The sequence below is a fragment of the Pelophylax lessonae genome (assembly GCF_965119305.1).
Source record: "Pelophylax lessonae genome assembly, chromosome: 4".
In the NCBI taxonomy this organism is placed as follows: Eukaryota; Metazoa; Chordata; class Amphibia; order Anura; family Ranidae; genus Pelophylax; species Pelophylax lessonae.
This window is the reverse complement of record NC_138771.1, coordinates 68,966,646-68,983,341: the sequence shown is the minus strand read 5'-3', so window position 1 is coordinate 68,983,341 and position 16,696 is coordinate 68,966,646. Positions and strand designations below refer to the sequence as shown.

General features: G+C 43.5%; 1 protein-coding gene across 1 annotated transcript in view; it reads right to left on the bottom strand.

The window, feature by feature from the left end:
• Positions 1-16,696, bottom strand: part of TMC3 (transmembrane channel like 3) — a gene marked incomplete at its 3' end in the record, with an annotated part of 147,670 nt that overhangs the window by 68,721 nt on the left and 62,253 nt on the right. Inside the window, exons 6-7 of the mRNA XM_082253474.1 lie at positions 12,674-12,772; positions 4,514-4,656 (exon numbers count right to left, since the gene is read on the bottom strand). Coding sequence (XP_082109600.1) covers positions 4,514-4,656; positions 12,674-12,772 — 242 coding nt within the window. The remainder of the gene's footprint in view (positions 1-4,513; positions 4,657-12,673; positions 12,773-16,696) is intronic.

Below are 16,696 nucleotides of genomic sequence, written 5' to 3'. Positions count from 1 at the left end.
GAATAGAAAATATGATCCCAAAAAAGTGTATGTATATCACACGTACACAACCACACTAGGCCCCAATTACTATTGTTTGTACCCCTAAAAGGCTAGGAGTAGGGGGGAGTATGGAACAGGCAGCACCCTCAAACCTTCAGAAGTATGAGATGAACCCCAACAACTTGGAAAGGTGGATCTCTCTCACACGTACCAACACAGACTATCCCCCAATTTAACTGATCCCCAAAGGTTTTTGATTAAATAGCGGAATAGAAAATATGATCCCAAAAAAGTGTATGTATATCACACGTACACAACCACACTAGGCCCCAATTACTATTGTTTGTACCCCTAAAAGGCTAGGAGTAGGGGGAGTATGGAACAGGCAGCACCCTCAAACCTTCAGAAGTATGAGATGAACCCCAACAACTTGGAAAGGTGGATCTCTCTCACACGTACCAACACAGACTATCCCCCAATTTAACTGATCCCCAAAGGTTTTTGATTAAATAGCGGAATAGAAAATATGATCCCAAAAAAGTGTATGTATATCACACGTACACAACCACACTAGGCCCCAATTACTATTGTTTGTACCCCTAAAAGGCTAGGAGTAGGGGGGAGTATGGAACAGGCAGCACCCTCAAACCTTCAGAAGTATGAGATGAACCCCAACAACTTGGAAAGGTGGATCTCTCTCACACGTACCAACACAGACTATCCCCCAATTTAACTGATCCCCAAAGGTTTTTGATTAAATAGCGGAATAGAAAATATGATCCCAAAAAAGTGTATGTATATCACACGTACACAACCACACTAGGCCCCAATTACTATTGTTTGTACCCCTAAAAGGCTAGGAGTAGGGGGAGTATGGAACAGGCAGCACCCTCAAACCTTCAGAAGTATGAGATGAACCCCAACAACTTGGAAAGGTGGATCTCTCTCACACGTACCAACACAGACTATCCACCAATTTAACTGATCCCCAAAGGTTTTTGATTAAATAGCGGAATAGAAAATATGATCCCAAAAAAGTGTATGTATATCACACGTACACAACCACACTAGGCCCCAATTACTATTGTTTGTACCCCTAAAAGGCTAGGAGTAGGGGGAGTATGGAACAGGCAGCACCCTCAAACCTTCAGAAGTATGAGATGAACCCCAACAACTTGGAAAGGTGGATCTCTCTCACACGTACCAACACAGACTATCCACCAATTTAACTGATCCCCAAAGGTTTTTGATTAAATAGCGGAATAGAAAATATGATCCCAAAAAAGTGTATGTATATCACACGTACACAACCACACTAGGCCCCAATTACTATTGTTTGTACCCCTAAAAGGCTAGGAGTAGGGGGGAGTATGAACAGGCAGCACCCTCAAACCTTCAGAAGTATGAGATGAACCCCAACAACTTGGAAAGGTGGATCTCTCTCACACGTACCAACACAGACTATCCCCCAATTTAACTGATCCCCAAAGGTTTTTGATTAAATAGCGGAATAGAAAATATGATCCCAAAAAAGTGTATGTATATCACACGTACACAACCACACTAGGCCCCAATTACTATTGTTTGTACCCCTAAAAGGCTAGATGAGGAGTAGGGGGAGTATGGAACAGGCAGCACCCTCAAACCTTCAGAAGTATGAGATTGTGTTCACTGTACCCCACAAAGATTGAGTTCACTGCACCCCACAATGATTGTGTTCACTGCACCCCACAAAGATTGTGTTCACTGCACCTCACAAAGATTGTGTTCACTGTACCCCCCAAAGATTGTGTTCACTGCACCCCACAAAGATTCTGTTCACTGTACCCCACAAAGATTGTGTTCACTGCACCCCAAAAAGATTGTGTTCACTGCACCCCAAAAAGGATGTTGTTCACTGCACCCCAAAAAGGATGTTGTTCACTCCACCCCAAAAAGATTGTGTTCACTGCACCCCACAAAGATTGTGTTCACTGCACCCCAAAAAGATTGTGTTCACTGCACCCCAAAAATGATTTTGTTCACTGCACCCCAAAAAGGATTTTGTTCACTGCACCCCAAAAAGGATGTTGTTCACTCCACCCCAAAAAGATTGTGTTCACTGCACCCCAAAAAGATTGTGTTCACTGCACCCCACAAAGGATTTTGTTCACTGCACCCCAAAAAGATTGTGTTCACTGCACCCCAAAAAGGATGTTGTTCACTGCACCCCAAAAAGGATTTTGTTCACTGCACCCCAAAAAGATTGTGTTCACTGCACCCCACAAAGGATTTTGTTCACTGCACCCCACAAAGATTGTGTTCACTGCACACCAAAAAGGATTGTGTTCACTGCACCCCAAAAAGATTTTGTTCACTGCACCCCAAAAAGATTGTGTTCACTGCAGCCCAAAAAGATTGTGTTCACTGCAGCCCAAAAAGATTGTGTTCACTGCAGCCCAAAAAGATTGTGTTCACTGCAGCCCAAAAAGATTGTGTTCACTGCAGCTCACACACAGAAAAATGGATGTGGATCACTGACACCTGCCTATCTCCAATCCCACACCACACAGCAATATCGATTGTAGTTTGTAGAACACAGTTTCCCTAAAATTCAGCAGACTCTGTCCCTAACAGGATTGAGAAGAGATCGTAGATCAGGATTGAGTGCAGACCCCACCCCCCACACAGCAATATCGATTGTAGTTTGTAGAAGACACTGACCCTATAATTCAGCAGACTCTATCCCTAAAATGCCTACAACTCGCCCTGCCTAAACACTCCGACCTGTCCCTCAATTCTATCCGGACACAAATGGTTTTTTCCTGCCTATCTTTCCCTAATCAGCAGCCAGCACGTTGATGTGTGCTCTGTCCCTGAATCTAAGCAGCATAATGACGCCGCTGCGGCTGCCTCGAACTTATAAAGACTTGGTCACATGCTTCAGACGGCCAATCACAGCTACTGAGACATTTGCAGGCATGGCTGGGATGGCTTAAGGCACACCAGTTAAACGATTGTTGATTGGCTGTTGAAAGCCCGCCATGAAAAGAGCGCCAAAGCATGCAAAACCCGGAAATAAAACGACCGAACACGGATTTTTACCCGAACATACAGTAAAGTGTCCGTGTCCGTGTTCGGGTACAAAAAATCCAATTATTCGGTACGAACACGAATAATACAGTCCGTGTTCGCTCAACACTAATTGTTACTGTATATAATAGGATCTGTAGCCCTGACGAAGCGGGTTAGCCTGCGAAACGCGTTGGCTATAAAACTAATCATAAACCCAGGATGGCGGCATCCTGGAAAAAACAATTTGTGAAAAAACATTTTAAATCAACTTGTCAAGTGTTTATTATTGAACCCAAGGAGGTAAATTTAAAGTCCCAACCTTTTTTTTTTTAGCTTACTTTTATGTAAGTCAGCTGAGGGCCCACAAAAAAGAGGACACCTGCTAGTGTTCTGAGAAGCCTTGTCTAACCCTGTCCACTACTTCGATGGGACATTGCTCAGTGTTGTAAATAGTTCTGCTGCTGCAGTGGGAAAATGTATCTACTTTCAGAGAAAGACTTCACCAAAGCTTTACTAGGAAAAGAAGCTAGAGTCCTTGTGTGAATAGTTCTTCTGGAGTATCCCACTCTAATCCCTTCCCTATCCAAGGTCTCCATTAATACAAAAACAACAAAATCCCCTAGACTGCTTATTGGAGTAACAAGCGGAGGAGTGTGTGCACCTGGCTGTGGTTCCAGGTGAACCCCAGAGCAAATCCCTAATAATTGATTGCAATGATTACAATATATCCTAGAGTTAATCAAAACTAACACTTGCACACAGTAAATACATAGCTATCAAATGGTGGTTTGACCAACGTATGTGATGCCTGGTGTACCTATAGAATGTGTTTTTTATTGAAAAATTGAAATACACATTTACTAAGGGCAAATAGACTGTTCAGTGCAAGGGATTTCACAATACAAGGGAATGTTCCCTTAGCTTAGTAAATAAGGCGAGGCTTTGTTGACTTTCATCATCGAATCATGTGTGTGTGTTTTTTTCTTTCCCTGTAATTAGGTATTCTCTGCAAAGTAAAAATGTGCCACATTTACTAAACTAAGAGCCGGTTCACACTTAGGGGACACGACTCCTTACTACTTCGGGGGCGACTTGTGCATTCCCTTGCACCACAACTTCGGAGCGACTTGCAGGGACTTCACATAATGGAAGTCTATGCAAGTCGCTCCGAGGTCGCCCCGAAATAGTACAGGACCCTTTTTCTAAGTCGGAGAGACTTGTGTCACTCCTATTAGAACGGGTCGTGTAGAGGTCAAAGGACCGCGAGGGAGCGCGACTTGTCAGGCTGACAAGTCGCCTGACAAGTCGCGCTAGTGTGAACCGACTCTTAGAGAAAATTCCCTTGTAAAATAAACAGCCTATTTGCTTTCAGTAAATCAACCCCATAGTGTTTAGTGTAAAGAATGTAAACTGTATACACAGATGTCATTTGCTGGGAATATTATATACACTTAATAGAGGTGATATGTTATATTACTTTCTTAACAGTGTGATGAAACTGTAGGCAAAGACTGCCATCCCAACAAGAAAGTACGCCAGCGGCAGACGGTATCCAGCACTTCCAATTTTCCTTTCTCTGCCATAGTAGCCATAAAATAGTACAGAGTATTGGAGATATCCCTGGAAAATACACAAAGTCCTATCAGAAAAGAGAAAATGAGAAAACTGACATTTATCTAAGAAGTTAATATTATCACCTTAATGAGAACATGTAAAGACATAAATAGGAGTACTGCCATTGCTTATTTGGATTTTCAAGTTTCAGGCTTGGGGGTTGTGATCCTGATCCTAGCTTTACTCCCTGCTAATCCATTCAACATGAACAAACATGCATAGAGGAAGCTTTAGATTTTAGATTTTAATATGTTTATTAGATTTTTTAAGAATAAAAACCACAAAGATGCATACAGTCAATAACCATAGCACAAGATTTAGATTTTAAAATGTCATTGATTGTTTGTTCCAAGTCAATGATTCACTAGCTGGTGAATCCAGGAGAAAGATGTTCAGCTTTTTAAAGTGCATCCGGAAAGTTTTCACAGCGCTGCACTTTTTCCACATTTTCTTATGTTACAGCCTTATTCTAAAATGGATTAAATTAATTATTTTCCTCAAAATTCTACAAACAATACCCCATAATGACAATGTGAAAGAAGTTTGTTTGAAATCTTTGCAAATTTATTAAAAATAAAAACACGAAAAAAATCCCATGTACATAAGTATTCAAAGCCTTTGCTCAATACTTTGTTGAAGCACCTTTGGCACCAATTACAATCTCAAGTCTTTTTGAGTATGATGATACAAGCTTGGCACACCTATTTTGGGCATTTTCTCCCATTCTTCTTTGCAGGACCTCTCAAGCTCCATCAGGTAGTATAGGGAGCGTCGGTGCACAGCCATTTTCAGATCTCCCCAGAGATGTTCATTCGGGTTCAAGTTTGGGCTCTGTCTGGGCCGCTCAAGAAAATTTACAAAGTTGTCCTGTTGCCACTCTTCTGGTATCTTGGCTGTGTGCTTAGGGTCGTTGTCCTGTTGGAAGATGGACCTTTGCCCCAGTCTGAGGTCCAGAGTGCTCCGGAGCAGGATTTCATCAAGGATGTCTCTGTAGATTGCTGCATTCATCTTTCCCGAAATCCTGACTAGTTTCCCAGTTCCTGACGCTGAAAAACATCCCCACATCATGATACTGCCACCACCATGCCTCAGTGTAGAGATGATATTGGCCAGGTGATGAGCGGTGCCTGGTTTCCTCCAGACATGATGCTTGCCATTCAGGCCAAAGAGTTCAATCTTTCATCAGACCAGAGAATTTTGTTTTTCATGGTCTGAGAGTCCTTCAGGTGCCTTTTGGCAAACTCCAGGTGGGTTATAATGTGCATTTTACTGAGGAGTGGCTTCCGCCTGGCCACTCTACCATACAGGCCTGATTGGTGGAGTGCTACAGAGATGATTGTTCTTCCGGAAGGTTCTCCTCTCTACACAGAGAAATGCTGGAGCTCTGTCAGAGTAACCATTGGGTTCTTAGTCACTTTACTGACTAAGGCACTTCTCCCCTGATCGCTCAATTTGGCAGAGTAGCCCACTCTAGAAAGAGTCCTGGTGGTTCCAAACTTCTTCCATTTATGGATAATGGAGGCCACTGTGCTCATTGGGGCCTTCGATGCTGCAGACATTTTTTTGTACCCTTCCCCAGATCTGTGCCTTGATACAATCCTGTCTTGGAGGTCTACAGACAATTCCTTGGACTTCATGGCTTGGTTTGTGCTCTAACATGCACTGTTAACTGTGGGACCTTATATAGACAGGTGTGTGCCTTTCCAAATCATGTCCAATCAACTGAATTTACCACAGATGGACTCCAATCAAGTTGTAGAAACATCTCAAGGATGATCAGTGGAAACAGGATGCACCTGAGCTCCATTTTGAGTATCATGGCAAAGGCTGTGAATACTTATTTACATGTGATTTGTTTTGTTTTTTGTTTTTAAACAATTTGCTAAAATTTCAAACAAACTTCTTTTACATTGTCATTATGGGGTATTGTTTGCGTAATTCTGAGGAAAATAACGAATGTAATCCATTTTGGAATAAGGCTGTAACATAACAAAATGTGGAAAAAGTGAAGCGCTGTGAATACTTTCCGGATGCACTGTATATGCTGTAAATCCCAGTAAGCATATTTTAAATTGGTTTGCCCAAAAGTTATCACGTCTACAAACTAGGGGAAAGATTTATGTCATTTTTATTTTTTATTTACTAGTAATGGTGGCCATCTGTGATTTTTAGCGGGACTGCAACATTGCGGCGGACAGATCGGACCCCTAACTGACATTGACACTTTTGGAGGGACCAGTGACATTACTACAGTAATCAGTGCTATAAATATGCACTGTTACTTTTTTTAATGACACTGGCAGGAAAGGGGTTAATCCAGGGGTGATCAAAGGGTTAAGTGTGAGCCTAGGGGGTGTTTTCTAACTGTATGGGGGAGGGACTTGTGAAATGAATACAGAGACCTGTGATCCTAATTAAAGGATCACAGATGCTCTGTGTTCATTTCAGAGAGAACAACGGTCTGTTGTGTTTACAACAGCAGACTTAAGCTGAAATAGGCAGTGAACAGGGTGCTATTAGCAGGAAAAACACAGCTAATTTTACACAATTCCTGCTAAATCCCTACTAAATATAAAAGCTTAACCTTAATAAATAATAATAAATAACAAATATTTGTAATTTTTACATTGCGCCTATTTGAAAAATGGTGAAAATCGAACACAACATAACTTACAAAATTCCTGCTAAATTCCTACTAAGGCCTCACTCAATCAGGTGTGCTACATTGTACAGTATGCCCACGGAGAGCCGTGTTTACGCTCACGTGGATGCACAGAACACCTGTGCAGGCAGTCCTATTCATGTCAACTGGGACGCAGAAGCTGCAAAGACAGATTTGACATCCTTGCGGGTGTAAGTGCATGGCCCCAAATGCAGAAAGGGTGAGTTCAGGGCTATACACCCATATGGATGTCAAGTTGGGAGCAATGGCTGTCCTGATACAGCAACTGCATCCCAAATTATACGAATAGGACGGCCTGCACAGGAATGCACAAAACACCTGTGCATTTCTTTGCAGCCGCAGTGTCCCGATTGACATCAATGGGATTGCCTGCATGGGACACACGGAACACCTATGCATCCCTGTGCAGCTAAACATGGCCTCGTTGAAGTATGCCCTGTGTGAACCCTTCTTGTTGGGGGCAGCATAAATGCCCGGTTTAGCAGTTTAAACGCCCCTAAAGAGGAGTACCAATCTCCCCCCAAAAAATTAGAAGTCAGCAATTACTGTAGCTGCTAACTTTTTATACATGTCAGCACTCGAGCCTTCAATCCACTTCAGGTGCAGGTGCCGGTATCTTCACTAAGGGAAACCGGCAGTGAAGCCTTACGGCTTCACAGCCAGTTTCCTATTGAGCATGAGCGAGTTGCCCTGCACTTTGTGAATGGTCCCACATTCCTCTGTGTCTCAGAGGGCAGCAGGGGGAAGGAGGAGGGGCCAAACAGCTTTGTAGATTACTGTGGCGATCTTACCCGGAAGTGGGAGTGGGTACCCCTGAAATGGGAGCAGGTACCTGTCAAAACCAGGTACCCACTCCCCCATCCCCCCCAAAAAATGTAAAATGTGGCAGTGGAGAGGGTGCAAACAAGCGGAGTTTCCCCTTTTGGATGGAGCTGTGCTTTAAACTGAAATAGGCAGTGAACAGGGTGCTGATGCTGGGATGCCTTGCACCTGCGGCAAACTTGATGCAACTTGTAGTGATGACTTCTGCCGAACACTACACAGTAATGTCAAGGAGAAGCACCGCAAACTCTCCGCCACCTTGTGCAATGCATGTGGTTGCAGTGCCTTTGTTGGTAAAATGGGGTTAAAGTTGGTGGCGAGGAAGCATCACATTGCTTCCTCACCACCTCTCAGTAGCCTCTGAAGCTCGATCCAAATGTGGATTAGGTTTCAGAGACAAGGGAGATTTAGACACGTCTAAATCTGCTCTAAGGGCCGGTTCACACTGGTGCGATGCCAGACATTGCATGTGATTTGCACCGCATTGCTGTGCAGATCACATGCAATGTCTGTGCGATGCGAATTCAGCCATACAAACTGTTCGCATTCGGACCAAACTCATGCAGGACCCTTTTTTTTGTCCGCACTAGAAACGGATCACATGGGTGTTCACACCTATGTGATCCGATTAATTTCTGAATTCACAGTTCGCACTGTGATCTGCAAACCGACCTGGGGGTGCCATTAACTTTGTAATGACACCCTCAGCTGTTCGCAGAGGGTAATGTGAGCTGCTGGCAAATTCAGGTGCGATGCGGGAAACACCCCCCTCCATGCTGACCGAGATCTGACAGCGGCTACAGCCGGTGGGAAGGAAGGAGGGAGAGCCCAGACATTGGGGAGGTGTAGAAGCACTGGGGGGTGGGGGGTCAGAGCAGTGGGAGGGGGGTGTACTTAAAAAAAAGATCGCTCTATGCCTGCCCTGCAGCATGAAAAGCCAACGGGAGGGGGAGGTTTGGAGAGCCGGTTAGCAGCTGCAGGGCAGGCAGCACCTGGACATTAGAGAAGTGAGGGGGGGCACTGGAGGGAGGTCGGATCAGCAAGGGGTGTCTCTTTCTGCAAGTTGATCCCTCTGTGATTGCCCTGCAAGACAAAAAGCTGGCGGGAGGAGAGATTCTGAAAGCTGCAGGACAGCCGCAGAGGGATCGGAGTTTGCGAGGGGGGGAATCGGTGCTGGGGGAAGGGGGGGGGGAATCAGAGCAGGAAGGGGGAGGCAGGGTAAGGAAGAGTTAGAGTGAGGGTGGGGGGCACTTTAGATGTTAGCATAGGTGAGTGGTGGGGCAGGAGAGACAGCGGCAGAGCAGTGGCGGCAGGGGGGAGGGGGGTGTCACATTTTATGTAAATTGTTCTGATCAGTGGCTTATCAGCCACTGATCAGAGCTATCAGTTTGTTCAGCAGCATCTGCTGAAGTGACCATGAGCTTATAGCAGAAGAAGAAATGAGGTCCGTAAGGACCTGGCCAGCTGTAAGCAATTCTGTAGGTCCGTACGCCGTACAGACCTGGCAGTGAAAGGTTTAAAGGTATCACAGTGTGTTGTAAACTGCATACAGGGGTATCTCCAACTCTACCATAGAAACTGCTCGCAGCTCTGTTACCTGCAGGAACTACCAGCCTACCTGGCTGCTTGTCCACCAGCCTACCTGGCTGCTTGTCCACCAGCCCACCTGGCTGCTTCGAAGATCTCCCAGGCCAAGGGATAGAAAGAATTAAGCACAGTGCTGTCCTCCTGAAAGCTTGCCACATATCCCCTTGTGAATCCCTGGGTGTGCATATGTACTCACACTGCCCTCTTAGCTCCCTGCTGCTCCGTAGGCAAGATTCCTTTCCAAACCCAAATGCTGTAAGGATCTTCCCAAGCCAGCCCAAGCCCAACCTGGAGGCAGAGCCCCCCCCCCCCCCCCCCCAGACACAGGGGTCCGCTCTTTCGCAGCACTCCATCTGCTCCCTTGCTGGCATGGCTTTCCCATTTTTAAGGGCTGATCTAGCCCCCTGCCAGGCCCTCTGCCTGAAGAATGGCCAGGTTCACTCAAAAATGCAGATCAGCACTCCTGGCCTCTGCCCACTAATTTCTGGAAGTTTCTCCAAACTTCCACATCCAGGGGGAAGTACCAGAGGCCTGAATCTGTGATTCATTCAGCCTGACATGCAGTAACCCTGACCCAATTCCTAACAATTCCCAACATAAACTAACCATGAGTCAAACTAATCTAGTAGCACACTAGAGGGTGCTACAAAATTACACAAAGATAACCTGAGTAAATGCAAAATGATTATTTCTTTTTTTAAGGAAAAAAACTGTTCAAACCTGCCTGGCCCTATGTGAAAAGTGATTGCCCCCCCCCCTTGCTAAATCATGAATGAACTGCAATAATTAACCAAATTTTTTGGAAAGCTAAGTTATATTTCACTTGCCACACTCAGTTCTGATTGCTGCCAGACCTGTTAAATCAAGAAATCACTTAAACGGAAGCTTTCTGACAAAGTGAATTATGCTAAAAGATCTAAAAAAAAAGCTACACATCATCACCATGTGAAAAAAAATGGATGTGCATAAGTCTGGAAAGGGTTACAAAGCCATTTCTAAAGCCTCGTACACACACGCAACGAATTTCCGCCGACCGGTCGTCCGTCTTTTGTCCAGAGTGGTGTCTGTTGGTTGGATTGTGCTCTAGACTGCACACAAATTTTCCCGCACTACAGAATTCTACTTCAGAAGTGATGTCATGTGTTGGATTGCTTTCTTTGTGTTCTTTCATCTCTGAGCATGCCTATTCTTGCTCATAAGATTTTTCCCCATCGAAATCTGTACTAATGAGACAAAAATCGGACGTGTTTTGACGGTCGACAAAAATTATTTAGCCTCCACACCAGGATTTTTTCGGCCGAAAAGTCGGAGTTGGTTGTCGGAAGCACCATACTAACAAGCCGAAAATCGGCAGATCGGTCGTCGGACGAAATTTCCCGGCCGAATTTCTACTCGTGTGTACGGGGCTTTAGGCTTTGGAGCTCCAGCGGACCACGGTGAGAGCCATTATCCATAAAAAACTTGGAACAGTGGTGAACCTTCCCAAGCCTACCAAAATTATGCCAAGAACATGATAAATCATTCAGGAGGTCATGAGAAAAACAAGAATAACATCTAAAGTGGGCAAAAATGGCATCCATTGGAGAGTTCCAAGGCGGAAGCCACTCCTGACCCAAAAGAACACAAAGGATCGTCTCAAATTTGGACAAATTTTCTGTGGACTGATGAGATAAAAGTTTAACTTTTTTGAAGGTGTGTGCCTCCCAGTAAATCTGGCGTAAAACTAGTACAGCATTTCATAAAAACAATATCATACTAACAGTCAAACATGGTAGTTGTAGTGTGATGGTCTGGGGCTGCTTTGCAGCTTTAGGACCTGGAAGGCTTGCCATAATTGATGGAACCATAAATTTTGCTCTCTACCATGAAAATCCCAAAGGAGAATGTCCAGCCATCAGTTTGTGACCTCAAGCTCCAGCGCACTTGGTTTATGCAGTAGGCCGGTCATGCCCGAAACCCCTCCAATGTGGCTAAATTAAAACAATTACGCAAAGAAGAGTGGGCCAAAATTCCTCCACCACAGCGATGTGAAAGACTCATTGCCAGTTCTCACAAACGCGTTACTGTAGTTGTTGCCGCCAAGGGTGGCACAACTAGTTAATAGGCTTAGGGGGCAATTACTTTTTCACACAGGGCCAAGCAGGTTTAGATAACTTTTTTCTTAATAGATGAAATAATAATTTAAAAAAGGCATTTTATATTTACTAGGGTTATCTCAGTGTAGTATTAAAATTTGTTTGATGATCTGAATCATTTAAGTTGGACAAATATGCAAAATAATAAAAATCAGAAAGGGACACAGGAAGATACAGTGCTCTTCTAAATCTTTGCATTATTTAGTGTGAAACCTTGCCCCTGTGCAAGAGCTTCCTGTAATAAAGACTGGTCACTGCTACTCTCTCTCATTCTGCAAGGTGACTGGTCTGGACTCCACCCCTCCTGTAGTTTTCTGCAGGCAGTCTGTAGTGGGTGGAGCCTGCTATCACCCCCCCCCCCCCTTCAAACACACACACTTACAGCTCTGCTCCCTGCATAGACTCTGTACCGCACAGTGTTGATGTCACTGCTACTTTATATAATATCTGGGTTTGCAAAGGCACTTGGTGCACACAAAGGGTATTTTTATCCTTTGTGGCTATGAAAGGAATATATTTAATTGAATGTTAATTGAAAATGAATATGTTTAATTGAATGTGCACAGAGTTGAGCTTTAAGGTGCCTAGATCATGGCCATGGTCTATTACAAGACATATCACAGTAACTAGAGGTAGTGATCGTGTTCCTCCTCAACTGTAGACCTTCTGTTTGATAAGACCCGAAGAGGCCACATCACATGACCTGTAATGAGCATGCATAGCTAAGAAGGAGGCCATGTTATTTAAATGTGCTAACAAATAAATTATTAGTTAAACTTGACAGTGAAATCCTTGCCCCAAGTGACCAGATGGTGTTCAGGTCCTGCGCTGATGGAAACTCCTTGTCAGGGATTTTCTTGTTAACAGTGCTTCCAAATGGAGCTCCAGCAAGGATCTGATAACGGAACATAAAAGTATTAGCTGCTGTGGCAAGAAAACATGGTAAAATGAGAAAAATCCCTCAAAAGAAGAAATGCATAGCATGCAAGGTAAGTAAAAAACGTTGTACATATAATTAATTTGATATACTGTACTTACAATATCTATATGGTTTCCTTTCAGTGTTTATTGTGTTCAATTAACATAGAGATATAGGCAAACAGATTTTTATTCTAATCTTGACTTTTCCTGTAAAATTCCTTAATGGCCATTTGATGTGATGGGTGATCTCACTGACTAATAGGGAGGCTCCTGAGATGGAAATCTCTATTATGCTTTAACCACTTGCCGACCGCCGCCCGACTATATACGGCGGCGGTCAGCCCCTCCCAGGCAAAGTGACGTACCGGTACGTCACTAGCCTGGGAGCAAATAGGGGGCGAGCGCGCCACCCGCCGGAGGGGCGCTCCCGCCCCCACTCGTACCCGAAGATGCCGACACGTGTGACCGGCAGACCCGATGGCATATTGCAATTTTTTTTACTTAAATATACAATGGGATGAGTAACAGCAGTGACCTCTCACCCTCTCTTTCTTGTAAACTCTCACTGAGATCTCAACCAGGTACAGCATATATGAAAGGAGTTCCTCTTTGCTACCTCTTTAGAAAATCCATTGTGCTTTGAGTATCCTATATCATGGGTAAAATCTATATATAAAGTGCATCTAAAATGTTTTTTTTTTTTTGTTTCAGACTGATTTTCATTGCTAATAATTAATCCACTTTCAAACAGCGTCACCACTATTAATCAAACTGAAAAAAAAAAAAAAAAAAAAAAAAAAATATATATATATATATATATATATATATATATATATATATGCTGTATATGTTGCACTGCCCCCTAGAGGACTGCTGAGAATTGTACTTTCTGGATTCCCCTGGGCTACCCGTAGCAACAGTTTGTGGAAACTTCACTTTAGATGCTTAGCTCAGACAATGAACAGTCCAGGGGATTTGGTTTTTGTGTTTTATTTAGAACTGGGATGGGAGAAGGGATGAGTGGGATACTCCAACTATGAACTATGCACAAATCTGAGGACAACTAGCTGCAGTGAGCGGCAAGACCTTGTCTCTGAAGTGAAGATAAAGAATGTTATCCTGTTATAGTTTATCTTCAGGGTCCTAACTTGGCACCCCCTTTCTCACTTGCTGTGCGTGCTAGCTCCTGTCCACTGACTCTCTAATAGAGTGGTCCCCTTCCTGGGCAGACCCCTGGCAAGCTTCCCGGTACTCACGGACACTGTTTTCCCAAGGTTGCTCTGCCTTCAACTCTACTTGTCAGCATCCACTGGACCTCCTGGCTCAGCACCACACTTCTGGTTGACTAGGCCGACCACCTGTGACCACCTTCCATACAGATAGGAGGAGAGACAGCCGTCACCCTCCTCCTGGGACCTGGCTTCCCACTGAAAGACACCCTGTCACATGTGCCCCTGGCTTTTATAACCTATCCCAGGATGCAACACTGTTTGTGCCAACCCACTGGGACAGTTACAAAGCCTGTGTGTCACTGGCTGGGTTTCCTCCACTGTCCAACAGACTCCCCTATTGGATACAGTGGGGACACTCCCTTAGCCCATATGAATCACACATGGACACATGCAACAGGCATAACTACTGATGATCAGGCTCCCCTGATAAGCAGATGGAGCAGACTATGATTTGCCTGCTGCTCCCCTGTTAAACAGGCAGAGCAAACTATTCTCCTTCCTAGCACCTATCTAGGAGGGTGCTACATATATATATATATATATATATATATATATATATATATACATATATATATATACAGAAAGTATTCAGCCCCCTTGAACTTTGCGACCTTTTGCCACATTCCAGGCTTCAAACATAAAGATATAAAACTGTAATTTTTTGTGAAGAATCAACAAGTGGGACACAATCATGAAGTGGAACTAAATTTATTGGATATTTCAAACTTAGTCAACAAATAAAAAACTGAAAAATTGGGCGTGCAAAATTATTCAGCCCCTTTACTTTCAGTGCAGCAAACTCTCTCCAGAAGTTCAGTGAGGATCTCTTAATGATCCAATGTTGACCTAAATGACTAATGATGATAAATTGAATCCACCTGTGTGTAATCAAGTCTCCGTATAAATGCACCTGCACTGTGATAGTCTCAGAGGTCCGTTTAAAGCGCAGAGAGCATCATGAAGAACAAGGAACACACCAGGCAGGTCCGAGATACTGTTGTGGAGAAGTTTAAAGCCGGATTTGGATACAAAAAGATTTCTAAAGCTTTAAACATCCCAAGGAGCACTGTGCAAGCGATAATATTGAAATGGAAGGAGTATCAGACCACTGCAAATCTACGAAGACCTGGCCATCCCTCTAAACTTTCAGCTCATACAAGGAGAAGACTGATCAGAGATGAACTGCAGAGATCTACAGCTGAGGTGGGAGACTCTGTCCATAGGACAACAATCAGTCGTATACTGCACAAATCTGGCCTTTATGGAAGAGTGGAAAGAAGAAAAACCATTTCTTAAAGATATCCATAAAAAGTGTCGTTTAAAGTTTGCCACAAGCCACCTGGGAGACACCAAACATGTGGAAGAAGGTGCTCTGGTCAGATGAAACCAAAATCAAACTTTTTGGCAACAATGCAAAACGTTATGTTTGGCGTAAAAGCAACACAGCTCATCACCCTGAACACACCATCCCCGCTGTCAAACATGGTGGTGGCAGCATCATGGTTTGGGCCTGCTTTTCTTCAGCAGGGACAGGGAAGATGGTTTAAATTGATGGGAAGATGGATGGAGCCAAATACAGGACCATTCTGGAAGAAAACCTGATGGAGTCTGCAAAAGACCTGAGACTGGGACGGAGATTTGTCTTCCAACAAGACAATGATCCAAAACATAAAGCAAAATCTACAATGGAATGGTTCACAAATAAACATATCCAGGTGTTAGAATGGCCAAGTCAAAGTCCAGACCTGAATCCAATCGAGAATCTGTGGAAAGAACTGAAAACTGCTGTTCACAAACGCTCTCCATCCAACCTCACTGAGCTCGAGCTGTTTTGCAAGGAGGAATGGGCAAAAATGTCAGTCTCTCAATGTGCAAAACTGATAGAGACATACCTCAAGCGACTTACAGCTGTAATCGCAGCTAAAGGTGGCGCTACAAAATATTAACTTAAGGGGGCTGAATAATTTTGCACGCCCAATTTTTCTGTTTTTTATTTGTTAAAAAAGTTTGAAATATCCAATAAATTTCGTTCCACTTCATGATTGTGTCCCACTTGTTGTTGATTCTTCACAAAAAAATTACAGTTTTATATCTTTATGTTTGAAGCCTGAAATGTGGCAAAAGGTCGCAAAGTTCAAGGGGGGGGCGAATACTTTCGCAAGGCACCGTATATATAACTAAAAAAAACTTTACAAATATGTATCTAACGGAACAATCTGTAGTGATTTCACAACATCGTATAATAGAAATCTAAGATAAACTAATGCTGCACAACCAAATGTTTATCTGTGTCCACCCATGTGACAATGAAAATATTGTGAAAGTTGATTAATCCTTAATTAGGATTATATTGTAAAATATACAGTCTTTACCTTAAATCAAAGGTAAAAATAAAAATAAGTAAATAAAATATTGGTGCTCCCCCCAAAAATGGTGACCTTCTATTACTTTCTTTCCTCCAGTGATCAGTGCACCTCCACACACCAGGTGAAAAACCTGCTCATGTTAAGCAATTATCAACAGGCTCATCTATATTAATTATTCCAGCTCGGATGGTCTCCTCTTTTGACTCCAAAGATCCCAACTGATCTCCAATTTCCAATATACTCGTATCCTGCGTATGGATTACATGTAACAGAAAGGCGGATACATAGTGCTTCCCATTT